The sequence below is a fragment of the Ammodytes marinus genome (genome assembly GCF_949987685.1).
Source record: "Ammodytes marinus genome assembly, chromosome: 23".
NCBI lineage: Eukaryota > Metazoa > Chordata > Actinopteri > Uranoscopiformes > Ammodytidae > Ammodytes > Ammodytes marinus.
This window is the reverse complement of record NC_137227.1, coordinates 8664812-8683350: the sequence shown is the minus strand read 5'-3', so window position 1 is coordinate 8683350 and position 18539 is coordinate 8664812. Positions and strand designations below refer to the sequence as shown.

The 18539-nt window shown below is 42.9% G+C and overlaps 1 protein-coding gene across 1 annotated transcript; it reads right to left on the bottom strand.

Moving 5' to 3' along the window:
* Positions 1-540: 540 nt before the first annotated feature.
* On the bottom strand, positions 541-16677 carry hdlbpb (high density lipoprotein binding protein b; the record flags this gene model as incomplete). Its single annotated transcript, XM_080052022.1, has 26 exons — positions 541-663; positions 1047-1205; positions 1565-1681; positions 2342-2521; positions 2652-2795; positions 3665-3799; positions 4012-4116; positions 4271-4401; positions 4986-5127; positions 6280-6498; positions 6748-6969; positions 7624-7842; positions 7959-8090; positions 8191-8277; positions 8372-8485; positions 9076-9180; positions 9290-9429; positions 9941-10019; positions 10585-10689; positions 11171-11278; positions 11868-12074; positions 13418-13633; positions 14244-14450; positions 15436-15651; positions 16209-16360; positions 16608-16677. The coding sequence occupies 26 exons, from the start codon at positions 16675-16677 to the stop codon at positions 571-573; spliced, it is 3804 nt and encodes a 1267-aa protein (XP_079908148.1). The 3' UTR covers positions 541-570.
* Between the last annotated feature and the right edge of the window lie 1862 nt (positions 16678-18539).

Here is an 18539-nt window from a genome sequence, read left to right as displayed (position 1 = left end):
TTTTTACAAACTCTTTGCAATGTAAAACTCCCTTCTTTTTTTTAAGTTTAAAAATCCAAGATGAAATTATTGTAACTTGGATAGACGACACCACCTCCTTGGAAAGCATCTTGCTTCAGATATTTCCCCACCTCTGTACTCTCTGACCCCACTTCACCCATTGTCTGTTGCATTGCAGTGAACTGATAGTTTGATTGCGAGGAGGAGAATTAGGCAGTAAGAGGTGAGAAAAAAAAAGAGGGGACAGTTTTTTTAAATATTTCAGCAAGACCAGCAAGGGGTGGAGGCAACCTGGAGGCAGAGCAGGACAACTATGAAGAGAGCACTCAACAATCTTTTTTTTGGAAGTGCGTAGTAGAGGAAAGACATGAAAAGTTAAAAATAAGACAGGATAGTTTCTCCCAGAATGAATGGAGGCTGGTTGTGGGAGGTTTGGTACAAAGGGGTTTACAGAGACCAAGGCGGAAAGTCACTAACGAGAGAAGGAAGAGGGAGGATGGCAAGCAGCACTTTGAGAAGAGATGTGTTTGGTCTCTCATCATCTACTTTACACAAGGTTCCTTTTTCTTTTCAGAACTTCTTGGGGCCCCAGGCGGACGCTTGCTTAGGGGCCACGCCTGTTCCAAACGTGGGGAAGTCCTCTGCGCTGCTCATGTCAGGAGCCTGTGACAAACGGACACAAAATGTTAAATACACACTGCACTAGTAAAAGGGATCATTTTATCCACCTTGGAGTATTTTTGGACGTGCAGGTAAACACACCACCACATATTCTAGTGAAGCAGAAGTGATAATAGAGTAGAGACTAGAATATGCTTGTAAACCAAACTGTCCTGCTGCTGTAAACAACCACAGTGAAACTTTTCAGGAAGATTTCTAACTTCAAACTGTGTTCCAGGGATCCAATTTTTCTGTGAGGAAAGTTTGTTGATTCAATTATGAGAATATACGTTAGGAAATGTAAACTTCTCTGACACACCCAAAGTGGAATAGTGCACCTTTAAAAAGGAGTACCCTTGCTATTTTTATTTATCTACAAAAACAACCTGGTTCCCTGGTCCGTTCCAGGGGGCGTCCCGCACCACATAGCCTTTAGCCGGCCCCCCGCTGCCATCCTCCCCTCTGCCGGAGCCTCCTGGACCGCCATAACGAGACGGAGGCTTCATGTACGCTGCCAACGTCTCTGTCTCTGTCACACTCATCATCTGAGAGAGAGAGAGGGAGAGATACAGAGGGCAGGGGGAGACAGGGATAGAGAGGGAGAGGAATGAGGTTTTGTTTTTTCTTTTCTGACAATGGCACTGACACAACCAATAATAATAATAATTTGTTTAAATATTGGGCGCCTTTCAGAACAATCAAGGACACCTTACATGTGAAGCAAGCATAAATACATTTAAAACAGGCAAATTAAAATAAATAAATAAATACAATAAAAAAAACATATCCATAAATACCCAGAAGATCATTTTTGTTGCCCATCATCAGCAATATTGGCAGAGGAGAAACACAACATATCTCTATTCTTTAATGGAAGTTTTGTGAGACAGGTCAGTGAACTTACATATTCCTCCTCGAGGTTGAGCAGGTGGTCGATGGCGTTGTCCACAGTCTCCGGTAGCCCCGTCACTGTCACTTTGTCTGGCTGCTCTGAGCCGGGCTGAGGGAACCGGATATCCACCTGGACAACAGGTCAGATACAGTCAGAAAAACAAGACCATGAAAATAATGTAACAAAATCTATTCAACCTTCCAATGACATTGAGTTAAAAATAACAAACAATGTTAAACAACACCATGAAAGTTTAAAAAAACAACACAAAAACAGTGAAAGAGTGAGTGAAAACACACAACAAAGAGAAGTAGAAACAAAGTAAAGGGCCCACAACAAGCTGATCAAAACAGCCAAATCCATAATAATATATAAAAAAATATTAAATTCAGTTAAATAACATTCAGACCATTAAAAAGCCAATTAGGTAATACACGGGGACAGTGATTTTCTTCTTCCATATTGCATTGTTGAGAGGAGCCTTATTGTACATAAGACAAAATAAACTGTCTTAAATCTTGATGTAGAAGAATTCGATGCTCCATGCAGATGTTCCAGGAGTCAGGGGCACTGAAGCTATAAAAGCTGTCTTTCCACGATCCGACCGGACTTGTAAATAAAATAGAAAATGTAAACTAGAATCTGAACTTTCCCCCTGCATATTCAGGTTAGAAAAAAAAGGACTCTAAAGTTGTGTGTGAGCAAACACACACACACACACAAACAGAGACACAAACACAAACACAGACACAGACAAAGGATAAGAAAACCCCAAACAGACATCCATACTTTGAACTCTTCCATGAGCTTGCGGATGGCCTTGCCGCGGGCCCCTATGATGCGTGCGTGGGTCCTGGGGTCCACGTGGACGTCTTGGCTCACCATCTCCTGCAGCTCTGACACCAGCTGCTGGATGGCCTGACGCGCCTCCTCCACGTTACGCTCGTACCCAGAGATCACGATCAGATCCTGGGGAGGAAACAACAAGTGTGGAGCCGGTTATAGGAGAGACATGCACAACTGAAACACACAATACTAAACTATATGGCAAAATGGAGATGTCTTTTATATAAAGCCACACACACACACACACACACACCTGCTGCTCGTCGCCTTTGTCGGGGAACTGGATACTGACGTCGTGGTCTTTCCTGATCTGGGAGATGACGGCTCCCTTGCGCCCGATGATCTTAGGATGAAACTTTGGATCTACGGACACGGTGACCCTGAAGCTACGCAGGGCCTGTGTAAAGGAGACAGCAGAAAGCTCAAACACTCAAATATCCTTACAGTAGGCTCATATCATATGCTATGTGATGTTGCTAGTCACTAGATTGTGCATGTAGAAGAATGAGCATGAATGCACATGATGTTTGTCAAGGAACTGATGGTAAAATTAAAATAATTGCTGAGTTTTTAAGTTTGTTTATTTTATTGCAATATTAAACATTGTTACTGCATATCGCAAGTTTTCCTGATATTGTGCCACCCCAATGAACTCTGATTTTTTGAGTGACTTAAAAAAATTAGAGTATAATAGGTGCTGTAAGCGGAATGGTTCTTTTAGCTAACTTCCTGTCAGTTACTGCAGTTAGCAGTCCCCTCGCTCGTCCCTACGTCCCCACATTAATGCACTGCGGTCTTCAAGCAGCGAGTTATCTAGCATCATCTCAGATCCATAAGTGTGATAAAACATGATAAAAACCATCAAAACAGACATTGGGAAGGATTTTTACCTGCTCCGCCATTGTAGGCGCATACACATTCACCCATCGGTTGGTCTGGCGTGCACCGGCAGTGAGACCATGGAGTGTATATACTATATATGAGTGAGACGAGTGTCGGTTTGAAGCGTTCTCTCTTCTGATTGGATAACATTTTCGGGATACTACAATAAGTTTATTTGCCGATTACATGCAAAGCAGCTGACTGAGAGATCGGCTTTATGAAACGCGCACATTATGTAAGTGATCACTGTATGAATAAAGATTAATAATGATGAATGACGATTTTACACTTATATTAACATAAATAAACCGCTTACTTCACCTTTAATCCTACAACATACCAATCGACTAATAACAGGCAATAACGTATAACACAACTGTGTACCCTGTCCTCCTGCTCGGCCTGTAGTTCTTTGACCCTGTCCAGAAGACCCTGTCTGGCTCGCTCCACGTTGGCCTCCAGACCCGTCACCTTGATCACATCCAGCTGCTTCTCTGGCTGAGGCACCCAGACGTTCACCTTAACACACACACACACACACACACAGACACACACGTTAGTCATGTTTTTAGGAAATCCCCTTACACTTACTTTTTTCAATGTGTCTCAATAACTAAGCCTATTAAAAACAGCTTCTCCAACATGACATCCCAGCTGCAGACCTTTTCAAGTGCAGTATTTCAAATAGATCCTACGGCCAGGAGATGGCGCCAGAGAGACTGTGAGCTCACCTCGTACTCCTCCATCATCTTCCTGATGCCGCTGCCCTTCTGACCAATGATGTAGCGATGCAGCTCGTAAGACACTTCCACCTCCTCTGTTATGGGCACCAACGCCTGAGGGAGGAGGCAAAGAGTAGTACTGAGCAAATGGATGAGAGAGAGAGAGAGAGAGAGAGAGAGAGAGACATAGGAAGAGGAATAGAGAGAGAGGATCAGAGAGAGAGAGAGAAAAGGAAGAGCCAGCATAATGAGGTGACATGGTGCCTACCAGCAAGGCAGCTTTAGCCAGCTCACACTTCTCTGTTCTCCCAGATATAGTGATGATGTCACCCTTGCGGGGGACGAACTCCGCCTCTGGACTCACATCACCGTTCTCCTGTGGTGGAGCCTCCGGACCTCCTGTCATTTAACCACAGATAATGGCTTTAGTACGATGACTATTTCAGCTGGACACATACATTCATTTGTCCACTGGCTGCCACATGGATGAAATACAATAGGATTATTATGATAAGATTCTGATCTAAATTAAACATTGCTTGTTGTCAAATTTTATTGTCAAAATCAGTGATGATTTTTTTCTCAGGAACTGTTACCTGTCCATAAAATCCAATGTTAATACACAGCCTAAGCTCTGTAAAGGCATGTTGCTAGCTACGGTGGGCCTTCTTTGTTTCCATTCCCTTTTGATTACATACAAGTTTACAGAGCCTAGGCTGTGTATTAACCCTGGATTTGTTTTTTAATCACACACACAGTATGGACAGGTTGCGGATCGGTGAGGGGATGTTCACGGATTTTGACAAAGAGTGATTTTGTCAAAAAAACGTAAATGTAACGTGATGTAATTTTTTCTTAAGCGATAAAGTGACACCAGATAATGCTTGTGGAGAGATTTGTTTTGGTGCTCTTGTTGTCAGGGCGACACATCAGGAACAGTATTAAGTGTTATGTCTGTGTTGTTGTTGTGAGTGTCTTCTGACCCGCTTGGCTGTCGTCTCTCTCGGGGAACTTGATTTGGACCTCGTGCTCCCTGGTGAGGTGCTGGATGCGGCAGCCCTTAGGCCCCATGATGGCCCGGTGGTAGCGCTGAGGGATAGCCACCTCCACGCTCACCTGAGACTCCTGTTAGAGAGAGAGAGGCAGAGAAAGAGAGACAGAGAGAGAGAGGAGGTATAGCTGGGTTACAACAGCGCTGAAAAAACAAGCGCGCATCATGACTTTACCGCTAACACTGCTGGATGTTCCCACAATAAGTTAAAACACCAAATGTCCAGCCCGATATTTAATTGCATTTAATTCATTTAATTGCAGATATTATTGGTAGCATTTCAGTGACATTCGCTATGAATCAAATAAAAAAATTGAGCCAGCAATTCTGAAGAAAACTTGTAGTCAAAATTACTTTTGGTCAAAATCTAGTCATGATCCGCAACTTGTCCATAATGTGTGTGCTCTGGAAAAAAAAATCCAGTGTTAATACAAAGCCTGGGCTGTGTAAACGGGTATATTGCTAGCTAGAGTGGGCCCCCTTTGTTTACATATCCTTTGTTTTCATACCTTGGTCAGTGCATTAAAGAGGACCTATGATACTTTTCGACTTTTATGACCTATAAACGTTGTTATAATGATTTATAGTCATGTTTAACCATACTAAAGTATCAAATAATTACGTACATGCATTTCGACGTATTCCTTGCTGACCGTCTGGGGTGGCTATGCAGAGCACTAAACACTATGGCAGCCGGTCGAGCCGAACTTGTTCAAATTTCCGGATTGTTTCTGTCACGCTCGGGTAGTTTCTGTCATGTTTCCATGTATGGTAATGCTGCTCAGGCAAGCTCCGGCTGCAAGCCCCCACCTTCCTGAAAATTTCCCGCTGCTGGAAGGAAGGTAACCAATCACAACGGAGTGGGGTTTGCAGCAGGGGGGGAGGGGCGGAGAAGCTCAAAGCAGTGTATAGAGAGAGACTGCTGTGCTCGCTATGGTAAGAGGAAGAGTGTCCCGAAAATCTACATAGTTTTTTGTGATGTGATTCGTGTCAGGTTGCTTTATAGCAGTTTTTAACAAGAAATTAAGACCAGAAAAGTAGTATAATAGGATATCTTTAACACCTGATTCAGTGTATGCACAGTACGGACTGGTAGCGGATCATGAGGAGATATTCACTGATTTTCAAGTGATTTAGACAACAAGCATTCTCCAGAATGACTGACTCCACCTTTAACCGATTGGATTGGGCTTTTTGGGCTTGAACATCAACAAGTGTCCCCTCACCAGGTCCTCTATGATCTCCTGGATGCGTTTCTTGGCGGCCTCCACACAGTCCTTGGCTCCCTTCAGAGTGACACGCTGGCTGTTGGCTCCAGTGCGTGGGAAGCTGACGGCCACGCCCCCGTACTCCTCGGCCAGCTCCCTCAGGACTTGGCCCCGCCGACACACAAAGTGACGGTGGTGACGAGGGTCTACCACCATGCTGTCCTCCACCACGTCGTCCTGGAGACAGGCAGGGGGGGGTGTTAAAGACCTACTTCACCGTTGGAGATATGAAGGTGTATTGAACTCTGAGATCCTATGTAGTATAAATGTGCAAAAAGTTTAGGAATCGGTTCATCCTAGCCTGAGAAAAGGCAGAAACAGTGTTTTATGGTCTCACTGTCTCTAACCCTACATTTTTCCATGTGTGATGTCACGCATGGGAAAATGTAGGTTTGGACAGTTAGGATTAACAGGACAGCTGATTACCAGGTTTTTGACCAGACTTTCCAGCTCCAACTGGGCCTGTCGAACGGCTTCCTCCTTCCCCACGATGGTGATGAGTTCCTGCTCCGTGTCGTCTGCTGAAGGGAAGATGATGCGTGCCCCCGTCCTGTCACGCACACGCCGGATATTAGCCCCGCCCCGGCCGATCAGAAACTTGTGGTACTCTGGTTTGGCCTGGAGCTCAGCTGTGAAGTTGTTGACTTGCTGAAAAAAAAGGACAAGAAAGAAAGGATGAGGGACAGAGGACAGAGAAGCTGTGTCAGTAACTCCTTCCTCTCCGCTTTCAAGTCTCCTCTTCTTTTCCTTCATTCTTTTGTCTCGCTTCCACTAAGTAGTGCACGGTCACCCTAGATCTAGCTTGTGTTTCCACTGCAGACAGTACCATTAAATGGTATGAGGGGTTTATGCCAGATGGGGATAGCCAAGGTCAGAGAATACACAGTCTGTGGTTCAGGGCCGTTACGAAACTATGGTGACATCATAGCAGATATGTTAATACCGTGAAATCATAACAGCAGGACACAGTGTAGCCTGCTCATAAATTAAATAAAGAGGAAAAAACGCCACACAATAAACAAAAGAGCTGCACGCCAAAATTCATTCTTGCCAAGGACTTAACAAACAGTGGTTTATCTCTCACAGAAATTATGATTCTGTCGACGAATCGACGGACTGCAGTGTGCTTTTGGACCCTTTTGTACCCAAACGGAAGGGTGACATAAATAGGCACGGCACGGTTTGCTTACTTTGGGACGCTCACCAACTTTTGACAGTGGAAACGCAAATAAAGTCGGACCAAACCGCAGCGCTCAGTGGAAACGAGGCTTTAGAATCTATCTCTCCCTCCCTCCCACCCACCTTCTCCTCAGCCAGCTGCAGCAGCTGTCTGCGGGCCTTCTCCACCTCTCCGGCCGGCCCTCTGATGGTGACCTTGTCTGAGCCCGAGCCCTCGGAGGGGAAGTGGATGTGCACACCACCGCAGTCCTCCATGACGGAGCGCACCAGGCAGCCTTTAGAGCCGATCAGAGAGTTGTGCAGCTTGGAGGGGATGGCCACCTCAGTCTCTTTAAGGTTCGCCTGAATGGTGTAAAAAACAGATTTAGTTTCGCTGCAAAATGTCTTTTTAAATCACATTCATTGTTGTAATAAGAATTGTATATCCAGATAAGTGATTTGAGTGTCCCGTCTCTCACCAGTTCTCTCTGGATGGCGAGGATCCTCTCTCTGGCTGCCTCACAGTTGCTCTTCCTGCCCGTGATGACGATCATCTCTGAGTTACTGTTCTCCGTGGGCAGGTCGATCTTAGTGTTGGTCTCCTCGCGGATCTGGTGGCGTTAACATCATCTGTCATTTTTGTGCCTTTAACATAATGCCACAATGAAAAAGTTTTTCGGTGACCCTTTAAAAGTGGCCTTCAGGTCTCACCTTTTTAATGTTGGCTCCGCCCTTACCGATGATGTTTTTGTGGAACTGCTTGAAGATGGGAACGGAGAGCGAGAAGCTGTTCTCAATCTAACAAAGGGGGGAAAAAGCTGCCGGTTAGTCAACTGTAAGGAGCCCAAAACGTATAGAAAGAGTCAAATACGTTAGATGCAGGGCGTCATACCAGGTCTGCTATGATCTTTTGCAGGAACTTGGCACATTTCTCCACCTCGTTCTTGGGCCCTCGGAGCTGCACGATGTCACTCTTCTGCGCCGGGTCGGGGAAGTTGATAATGACCTATGTATGAGATTATATACGCCGTATTAAAGTAGGCCTGGATCAAAACTAATGATTTCTACCGTTATGACTATAAATCCAGCCAGCTTGTTTTTTTTGTTAAGTCAATCACAAGTATTGGTTGTCGTGGGTTGCGGTTATGCAGGCATGTTTTAAAGCGCAGCCGCTAATTTGGGTTTGATGCCTTTGCATTAAATACAGTTTACATTTCTTGTAATTTTACTAGATAAGCCTATTTCTAAGTGATACATTTGTTTTACAATCCAAACAAAGGATGCTTAGTATTTCTTACTTCGTACAATTAATATGATATAGTAGATTAAAGAATGTACATTAAAAAATGTGAATGATTTAAGAATTAAGAATGTAACGTTGTTGATGGAGTGGATGCAATAGAATTCCTTATTATTATTGTAGAAATGGAGATGATGAACTCTACTAAAGGATGTGTATCCTGTGACCTGGATGTAAATAGAGGCTATTTGCAATTGCTGATTAAGAAATAGTCGCTTCTTTTGGGCTTGTTTTTTTTTATAGGCCTGGTTGCTTGTTTCTTTGGCTTCTTCTTTTGATCTGGCAACACTCTTTACCTCTGGGAACTTGTCTCGGACTTCTTTGATCTTTTCTCCCTTCTGGCCGATGATTGTCCGATGGAACTTCTGCTCCACGATCAGGTCTTTGGTGCGCTCATTTTCCTGGACAAAAAAAAACAGAGAGTGAGCCAATTTTGATGGAGCTTTTAATGCCGACCAGCAAAAGGGAATGATTGATTAAAACCACCCTAAACTGTGAGTGCATTCTCACCATTCTCTGGACCATGTCTATGAGCTCTCTGCGGGCCAGCTGCACTCCTTTGGGGTCTCCCTCGATGCGGACCAGGCCGCTGTGTTCAGAGTCCTGGGGGATTCGGACGGACACCTTGTACTGCTCCTTGATCCGGTTGACTGTAGCCAGGGGGGGGGGGGAAGGAAAGCAGGCAGGGATGGAAACATTATAATATACATGTCAGAGCTTTTCACTTCAATGTTGCACACTGTAAAAGCTGACTTGAACTTAGGCCAACCACAGCCACATTCAAGCCTGAGTTCCAATTTGGGCATTTCTGACGGTGTCCAAAATCCTCTTTAGGTTACGTCACATCGAAGCAGCGTTAAAACAACCAGCAATGCGATGGATATATAAGCCAGAGGCAAGATCAAGGCTGGATGTTATGCTTATAGAAATAAGTAGTCCCAATTGTTGCCTACAGTATGCTTACAAGATACTGTTTATGGTCAGCTGTAGTATGTAGAATGGAAAAAAAGTATGCGATTTGGAATGCAGCCTTAGCTTCTACAACATGTGTCATCAAAGTGAACAATGGCTGCTCCCACTGGCATTTGAACTCCAGACCCCAGCAGTGATGATGCCTCAGTTGTTTTGGTGCTGGGCTCAGCAGAGCAGAGATGTACTCACTGTTGGCTCCGTTCTTTCCGATGAGGTGTCTGTGGAAACGCTGGTCTATGATGACTTCAGTGTAGTCCATCCGCACCAGCTGCACACACAGGGGGGCAGAGGATTAAGATTGAGCCTAAACTACAGCACTGAGCCCCATCGAATCTATCTCTCTTTATCTACATCTCTCAGCTCTTCAAGTGTCTGTATTCTAAGAGTGAATGGGAGTTCTGTTAAAGAAATTATTCACAGGGGTGAGAATGAATCATTTTCGGGTGAGAATGTTGCAGCTAGCTTTAAAAAAATGAAATGTGTAAGGAGATTTTTAAATAAACTACATTTTTATTAATTCAATAATGATTTACATTAAGTCAACCCCCTCATTGTGATAAATATCTCATGTAGGGCGACAACGAACGATTATTTTCAATATTAATATAAATATTTTCTTGATTCACAGTTTGGCCTATAAAACCAACAGTTCAAAACAATAAAGGTAGAAGTTAACAATGATAAAAAAGACAGTAAAACAGAAAATCCTCAAATTTGAATAGCAGGTGTTAAATAGTTGTACTTTAAAACAAACAATTGTCAAAATAGTCAAATTAGTACACTTTGACTGGGTGGGTGGGTGGGTGAGTGAGTGAGTGTGAACCACTACCCACCAGGTCTCTAATGATCTCTTGTATCTGGGCCTGAGCCTGTTCCACCTCCTCTGTCGGCCCCTCCAGACTGATTCGCTCATCACCATCCGTAAACTCTATGTGAACCTACACGCGCACACACACAGACACACACACACACACACACACACACACACACACACACACACACACAAACACAAACAGGGATACAGTGTGACTTCTCTTGCCCCGCTTATTATTGATTCCCCCTTGACTCTCCCTTATATTGGTCCCATTTGACTGGAGCCCACACACTGCCACTGCGATACAACCTTGATCCAACTTCCTCAAAGTATTCGGACATACTGTGGGTAGAAGAAGAAGTGTTATCTCTCTCGCCCTCCCTCCAAATCAAATCAGTTTTATTTGTATAGCTCAATATCACAAATTGACATTTGCCTCAGTGGTCTTTACATTCCATACAATATGATACAATATGACACCCTGCCCTTACACCCTTAGCTCGGCTGAGAAAAAACTCCCAGTAAAAAACCCTTTACCGGGATTAAAAAAATCTCTCCCTCTCCCCCTCCCCCTCCCCCTCCCCTCCCTACCCTCCCTCCCTCACCCTAGGCAGCTGCTGTGTGATCCGCCCGATGTTCTGTCCTTTCTTGCCGATGATGAAGCGATGCAGCCAGGCCGGAGCGGTCACCTCCACCACCATCACGCTCTTTGCCTGTGCACAGACAAAATGTCAAACCAAAACGTTATATCTTTTTTACGTTCATTCCCATATAGAAGCAATCGCGTATGCCGTAAATGGTTACAGTCTGATTGACCGTCAATAAATGATTGGTTGGAAAATAGTAATACCGACATTTAGTGTCCAACCCAGAGCTAATTATTATTTCCTGACTCTGAAACTTCCGTCTCTGTCAAAATAGTTTGACATTTTGTCAGAATAATTGATTCCGATTGTTTCCGGAGATCATCACAGAGCCCACTTATATTCGCCAAGTGCCCACAAACAAACAAATACGAGTGATCGTGACCGTTACACCTATACATTATCCCTTACATATAATTGATTTAACGGTGGAAAATGGTTGATTGTTTGCCTCTGCCATATGCTTGTGTAATGTACTTTTGTCCCTTCTTGTATTATTGCATGCATTGCCACTCATTCATCTAAGGTTACTGCCTTTCAATAACTGGGATATTGATGTGGTAGTGCCTGATAATGCATTTTTTAAAAAAAAGGCCCAATACAGCTTTAAAAAGTCTAATACTAATAACTAACTATTATCTCATAATAATACGCTCACCTTAGCGTAGACCTGTGTGAGTGCGGGCCCCAGCTTGTCGGGCTCTCCTCTCAGGATGATGGTCTCTGAGCCAGAGTCCAGAGGAGGCATCTCCACAGACACGCCCGTGGCCTCCAGGATCTCCTGCAGCGTGTTGCCCTTGGGACCGATGATGTACTTGTGCTGGGACTTCTTCACCTCCACTGAGATGGTGGTGGTCTTCCTCTTCTGAAGGGAGGACAGAGAGGGGAGGGGAAGATTAGAAGTGTTGCGCGAAAAAGAGCCAGAGCAGATAAATCCTGCGTTCCATTACCCATACGTCCATACTATTTAGTATGTTAGAAAAAAGTATTAAGGATGTCCCAATTCATGCATGTCAAACACAGTATGCTAAAAAATACCTGGATGCCCTAATACATCCAATGTATTTTTTAGCATGCAAAACAGCACACTTAAGTATGTAGTATAGTAAAAAAAAAAGTATGGGATTTTGGAACGCAGTGAAAGTTGGTATGAGTGAGAGGAGAAGAAGGACAGATGGAGAGCAAGACCAGAGGAAATAAGTGCAGAGAGGAAAATGATTGAAAGAAAGAAGGCAACGGAGAAAAAATATAATTGTTTTTGCCTCTTATACAAATTATGAACCAAATGACATTAGCATTCTCATCTTGTTGTTCCGGTGAAATCCAATTTTCTCTCAGCATTATCTCCTGCATTGCCTATCATCAGAGTTCATCTGGTGAACGCATACAAACACACACTTCCTCTCCATGTATCCATCTATCTGGATGGTCAAAGAACTACAGCAGGCGGGAAGGTACAGAACAGAGCAGTGAGTAAAAAAGAGATTTGAGATAAACAAGTCATTTAAGTAAGTTTTAAGTTTAAATCTATCAACTTGATTTTCTTTTTAGATGACACAAGATGAACTGTGTTTAAGGTTTCAGCATTTTGAGACAATTGACAGTAGAGAGAAAGAGGCGTATGCTTAAAAACAAAAGGTACATCAAAAACCCTTAACTCTGCAGTTATATGATATCGTCGCTGTCTGGTGGAAACCTTGTATCTTGTACTTTTCTTTTTCCTTATAAATCAGTGCTATTGGTCACACTTCACATCTGTGTGTGTGTGGGTTGTATAAAGTTTTAACCAATGAAAAGTATTGAAAATAGCTTGTGAATTGACAAATTAATTGGTTTCAAAATTAGTGTTTTTATTTTTATTCTCAGAAAAATTACAGTTTTGACAAAATAGTTTTTTTTACCTTCATTTGACAGATTTGGGGAAGACATGCAGATAACTGGCCCGGGTCGGATTCGAACCCGGGTCTGCTGCGACGCTCTAACCACTAAACCACGCTCTCTCTCTCCCCCCCCCCCTTGACATACAAGGTTTGAAGGTTCATTAGTCCACCAAGACACTCAATTAGATTGCAGTTAGATTGAAGACATCTTTGTTGCTATCAATTTGAAAACATAATCAACATTACAAATCAATTGTGAACTAAAAAAGGTCAGGAGCCAGAGTGAGTGAAGTTAGAATGGGGTTGGTGTTGTATGACCTCTACACACCTTGTCTTCGTAGATGGCCCGGATGCGGCTGAGGGCCATGGCCACGGCCTCCTTCTCCCCGGTGATGACGATCTCGTCGCGGGGCAGGCTGGGTGGAGGGATGCTGATGCGGGCGCCTGTCTCCTGGCTCAGCTCCTGCACCAGCCGGTTGTGAGGGCCCGCGATGAACGGGTGGAAGGCTTTCTCCAGGGAGAGGCGCTCCACTGCACGCTTGTCCTGGGGCGGCGGGGATGGAAGGAAAACAATAGAATATGTATACAGTGGTTGGCTGAGATGTTGATGACATGCCACACTGTGCTTCTTCATCCTTAAATTTTTTTTTAAAGAAGAATCAAGAAAAACACTTCTTTAGTTGCAGGCTTATAATTGAATCTGTTTTACTGACATCCATTTTATATCTTTTTTAACAATCTTTTTTTAACTTCCTTTATTTATTATAATTTTATTTATTAAATGTTCCATTATCAATTTAAGATTTTTTTAACCTATTATCTTAGACTATGTTAGTCTTCTGAATTCCCGCTATATACTTTTATTTGTATTTTACTTGTATTATTTTTATGAACTTTTATGTATTGATTATTTTATTAAATCCACACTCAGGTATTGTTCTTTTTATTTTCGTTTTCTGATCCTGTGAAGCACTTTGTGTTGCCTTCGCTTTTATAAAAGGTTCTAGATAAAAAGCTTGATTGATTGATTTATTGATAATGGATGACTCACAGCCAATTAAAGTACTTGATGAATGCGAAACATATCTACTTTCCGTTTGAGAAGCCCTACATTTCTTCAGATGACGTCATAATTTGAACCCTATTGATCTGACCTGTTCCACAGAGATGAGTAGGATTTCGTGGCGGGCCTTCTCGATGCCCTCCTTGGTGCCCGTGATGCGGATGTTGGTGCTGGGGTCGTCTGGTCGTGGAATAGCGATCTTAGTGGCCGTCTTCAGCTCCAGCTCCTGCAGCTTCTCACCGTTCTTACCGATGACAAAGCGATGGTGCTCCTTGGGAATGGCCACCGTAGCAGAGGCCTGGGTGAAAAGGGATAGGCTATATTGTTACAAAAATGTCTTTCATTTATGGAGTGAATTATGTACAGTGAGAATATGTGGGTTTTCAGTGGGTTAACAAAGGCATTCGACCTTGCAGAGAGAGGAGAAAGTGTTGTTGTCTGCACTACTGTATCAGTAACTGCAGCACAGCTAAACAGGTGGACCTCAGTGCACCAACTGTAGGGGAACTCAGCATGTTTGAGAGGCCGCCCCCTTTGGGAGCTGACGGTCGGTTTTCAGCTCAACTTTTGAACTTTTCAAGCTGCAGCCGGAGCTTAATATCCCTGTGTAGGTTTGGTTTGACTAACATGTCTTCTCAAATAAACCAGTGTGATAAAAGAAAATATGAGGTTGTGGGAAAAAAGCAAATACACATGAAAGTAAAATAGTCAAAACTTTTCCGGGCCCATTGTCAGTCTTAGTGCTCACTGAGGATCTGTTCTTCTTTTTTCTTAATCGTATTCACTAGCACAACAACAACAACAAAGCTTTCAAATTCAATTAAAACTTCATACAAAAATGAATGAAATACTAAATGTATTAAGCATCCTTGGAAGTTCATTTTGACTTTCTTTATAATGCATTGGTCTTTCAAATTTGCAAATGTGTGAAGATTTTTTAACCTTTATTTATACAGGTAAATCCCATTGAGACTGGAGACTCTTTTGCAAGGCCGACCTGTTCCCATTTACACCTTACCATTCACACACACATTCATACACCGATAGCAGATTGATGATCGTGACTGAAAAATTAACACTTGATAAATACTACATCATGTTATGTTTACTCTACATTACAACTGTGTTCAAGATGTAAATGAAGGTGATATTAAAAAAAAAGCTAACTATTTTACATTATTAAGCCAAAAAAGACAAGTTAAGAACACACCTCAGTACACTCAGTATTACATGACCCAACATTTTCAACAAACTAGAAGCCCAAACAGCTTCAGTGAATGTACCTGCGTCTGCAGACGAGCTACTATTTCCTTGCGAGCCTTCATGACAGAGTCCAGTTTGCCTGTGACCATGATGGACAGGCCCTGGTCTTTAGCCAGAGACAGCTCAATGTGGGCCCCAGTCCGCTGCATGATGTCCAGGCACACTTTAGCCTCCTCGCCCTCCCCAAACTGGCTGTTGTCCTTGTAGCGACGCTCCTCCAGCGGCACATGGAACACCTACACACAGAGCGGGTTGGAGGGGAGGGGGTTCAAATGTCAGGCAATATGCCATTACAGGTTAAGTGTTGCTAATGTGGTTTCTGGCAAAAATCGAGCTACGGAGAGAAAAATATGTAAAGGAGCTGAGGATCAAACACAAGAAATTAACTGTTCATCTTTTTAAATATAGTTTTGTTGCATTTAAATGTTTTTTTTTACAGATTCATATTATTAGGTATAACAAAAAAACTGTTCAACCCATATACTTGTAAGTCCATCACTGCTATGTGGGAGAAAATGAAGTAATTAATCATTTAAAGCAGGAATATTAAGACGATTATTATCAAGGAAAGGCAGTGGGCAATTTTCTAAATAGAAAATAACGTGTTAAAATTTTTTTATAACACATTAGGGTCAGGTTATTTTAGCCAAGTCCAGCAAGATCTCAGCTGTGAATCCTGAGATTATCTTTGATATTAAAACACATCGATAGACATTCACTCATTACATTATGTGTGTATAATTGTATGGGGAGTGCCTGTTTATGTACTGTATGTAGTGCGGGGCTGACTAACCTGGGTGATGACAGAGGCTTTGATGGGTCTGATCTTGCCCCCCCACGCTGACACCGGCTCCCCAGTCTTCTCCCCCGGTGCTCCCTTCTCCGGCAGAGGGGGGAAGGCCTCCAGGTAGGTGGGGATGTAGGCCTCATCTTCAGGGACACAGCCTGGGAGGGGGAGACCAGTCGAAATAAGGCAAGGGTGGAGGAAGAAAAATGGATATGTCATATGTGTATGGATGAATGGATAGAAGTATCCCATACGGAAAAATAAATGCTATAACGGCATAGAAAGGGCTAATAAGCTGCTAACTGGGTCTACTGAGGTAAAACCCTTCTATTGAATGTAAACACAGTTAAGGGTTCAGGTAAGGGTTAGGGTTAAGGTTAGATGACGTGCATATGTTACCTGTACTGTCCTGGTCCTTGAGGCCACTGCGATGCTCTGCAAAGCTCTCCGGGGTCAACACTGCCACTGAGCTCATGGTTTAAGACTGATTCCGCTATTCCACTAAGACATACAGAGAGAGGTGGGGAATGATGGAGTTAAAGGTGCACTATGTCACTTTGGGTTTGTCCTATGAGTAAACATTTTCTAAGGTACAATATCATATCTGATTAAACAAACTTTCCTTACAGGAACATTTGATTTCTGGAACACAGTTTGAAGTTAGAAAGCTACCTGAAAAAGTTCCTGTTTCACTGTTGTTGTTTACAGTAGCATGGCCCCCAGTTTGGTTTACAAACATATTCTAGTCTTAGGTTTGGTTCCAGATGCCTCTGAAACTGCATAGTTCACCTTTAAGAATAAATCAAAGCTCAGAGGGAGGACATGAGTATCTTAGCATCTGCATTAACATTTCATAATGATAAAAGCACTACATTCAGAGAGAGAGAGAGAGAGAGAGAGAGAGAGAGAGAAGAGAGAGTGTGTCTTCAATGTTTCTTCTTCCTTCTCTTGACTGGATTTTCTCTTGGATTGCTTTCCCTGGCTCCCAGGAGACGGAGTGGGTCTCGGTGGCATCGCTACACTAAACCGTCACAGTGCGTTCCACCTGAGACGCTCCAATTAACTCTTTAGATCAGCGTCAGACAAACACACAGCCCAGGGGACAGCACTCTTACAAGTCCAACACACTCAGATCCGTGTGATACACAATCACAGGATCTTGTCAAACAGCGGCGTGTTCCCCGAGCCATTTATTTAAATGTATATATTTTTTTTAAACTAAAAGCGCTGCTCCTCCGACTGTACACGTCTTGCGAACACAGAGATGGTCTTGTGTTTTATGGAAGAAGATAGTATTTTTATGGCCACAAACCGCTGGTGCAGCAATACAATTTAAAAACCATCTGAAATGCTTAAAAGCACACATTGACAAGGAACCTCGTAAACTGTACCTTAATTAACAAGGTTAATGGAGGGTAGCGTGTCTGGGTTCCACCTTTAAGATCAAGTCATGTTCTAAAGTTATGGTTGAGCTAAGTATTATAACAGTAATCACTGTTTAATGCGCTTATTAAGATTCTTATCTTTGGAGGTATCTTTGAAGATGTTTTTCTCACTCATGAACAAACAAATCCATCCTCTCTGTGTGTGTGTGTGTGTGTGTGTGTGTGTGTGTGTGTGTGTGTGTGTGTGTGTGTGTGTGTGTGTGTGTGTGTGTGTGTGTGTGTGTGTGTGTGTGTGTTTTGCTCCTGGCTGAACACAACAGTAACATTATGTTATCAGTGAAATGCTCCGAAGGGATTGCTGCTTCTCATGTTGACTGTTGTTCAGATCATAGCCGCTATGTGAAATCCTGCTCCCGAGAAGCCTTTTAAAGGTGCACTATGCAGTTTCAGGGGAGGCGGATTTGTTTACATTTGCAGAGCCTTCCAGTTAGTTTGACTAACTAGTTAGTTTTTTGACTCGACGTCAGTGAAAATGAGGGTCACCCCTCAATTGGTCTCTCGAGGATAAATGTTAAATTAAAAAATTAAAAAATAAATAGTTGACAACACATATTTAAATCTACATGTAGTTAGTTTTGAATAATTCTATCATCATAAATAAAATAAAAAATATTTTGAGGCACCTGGAACCAAACGTAAGTCTAGAAAACTGTTGGACCTACTGCTGTGAACAACAACAATGAAACAGTAACTTTTCAGGACGTTTACTAACTTCAAACAGTGTTCCAGGGATCTGAGTTTCCTATTCAGTTATGAGAATATACCTTAGAAAAAGTTGACTTTTCTGATACAACCAAAGTTACATACTGCACCTTTACTGTAACAAAGTGAGCCCAGGCTTACCTGCAAAAGGGTCGATTGCCAGAGAGTCCGTCCAGTTAGCGGCTACCGT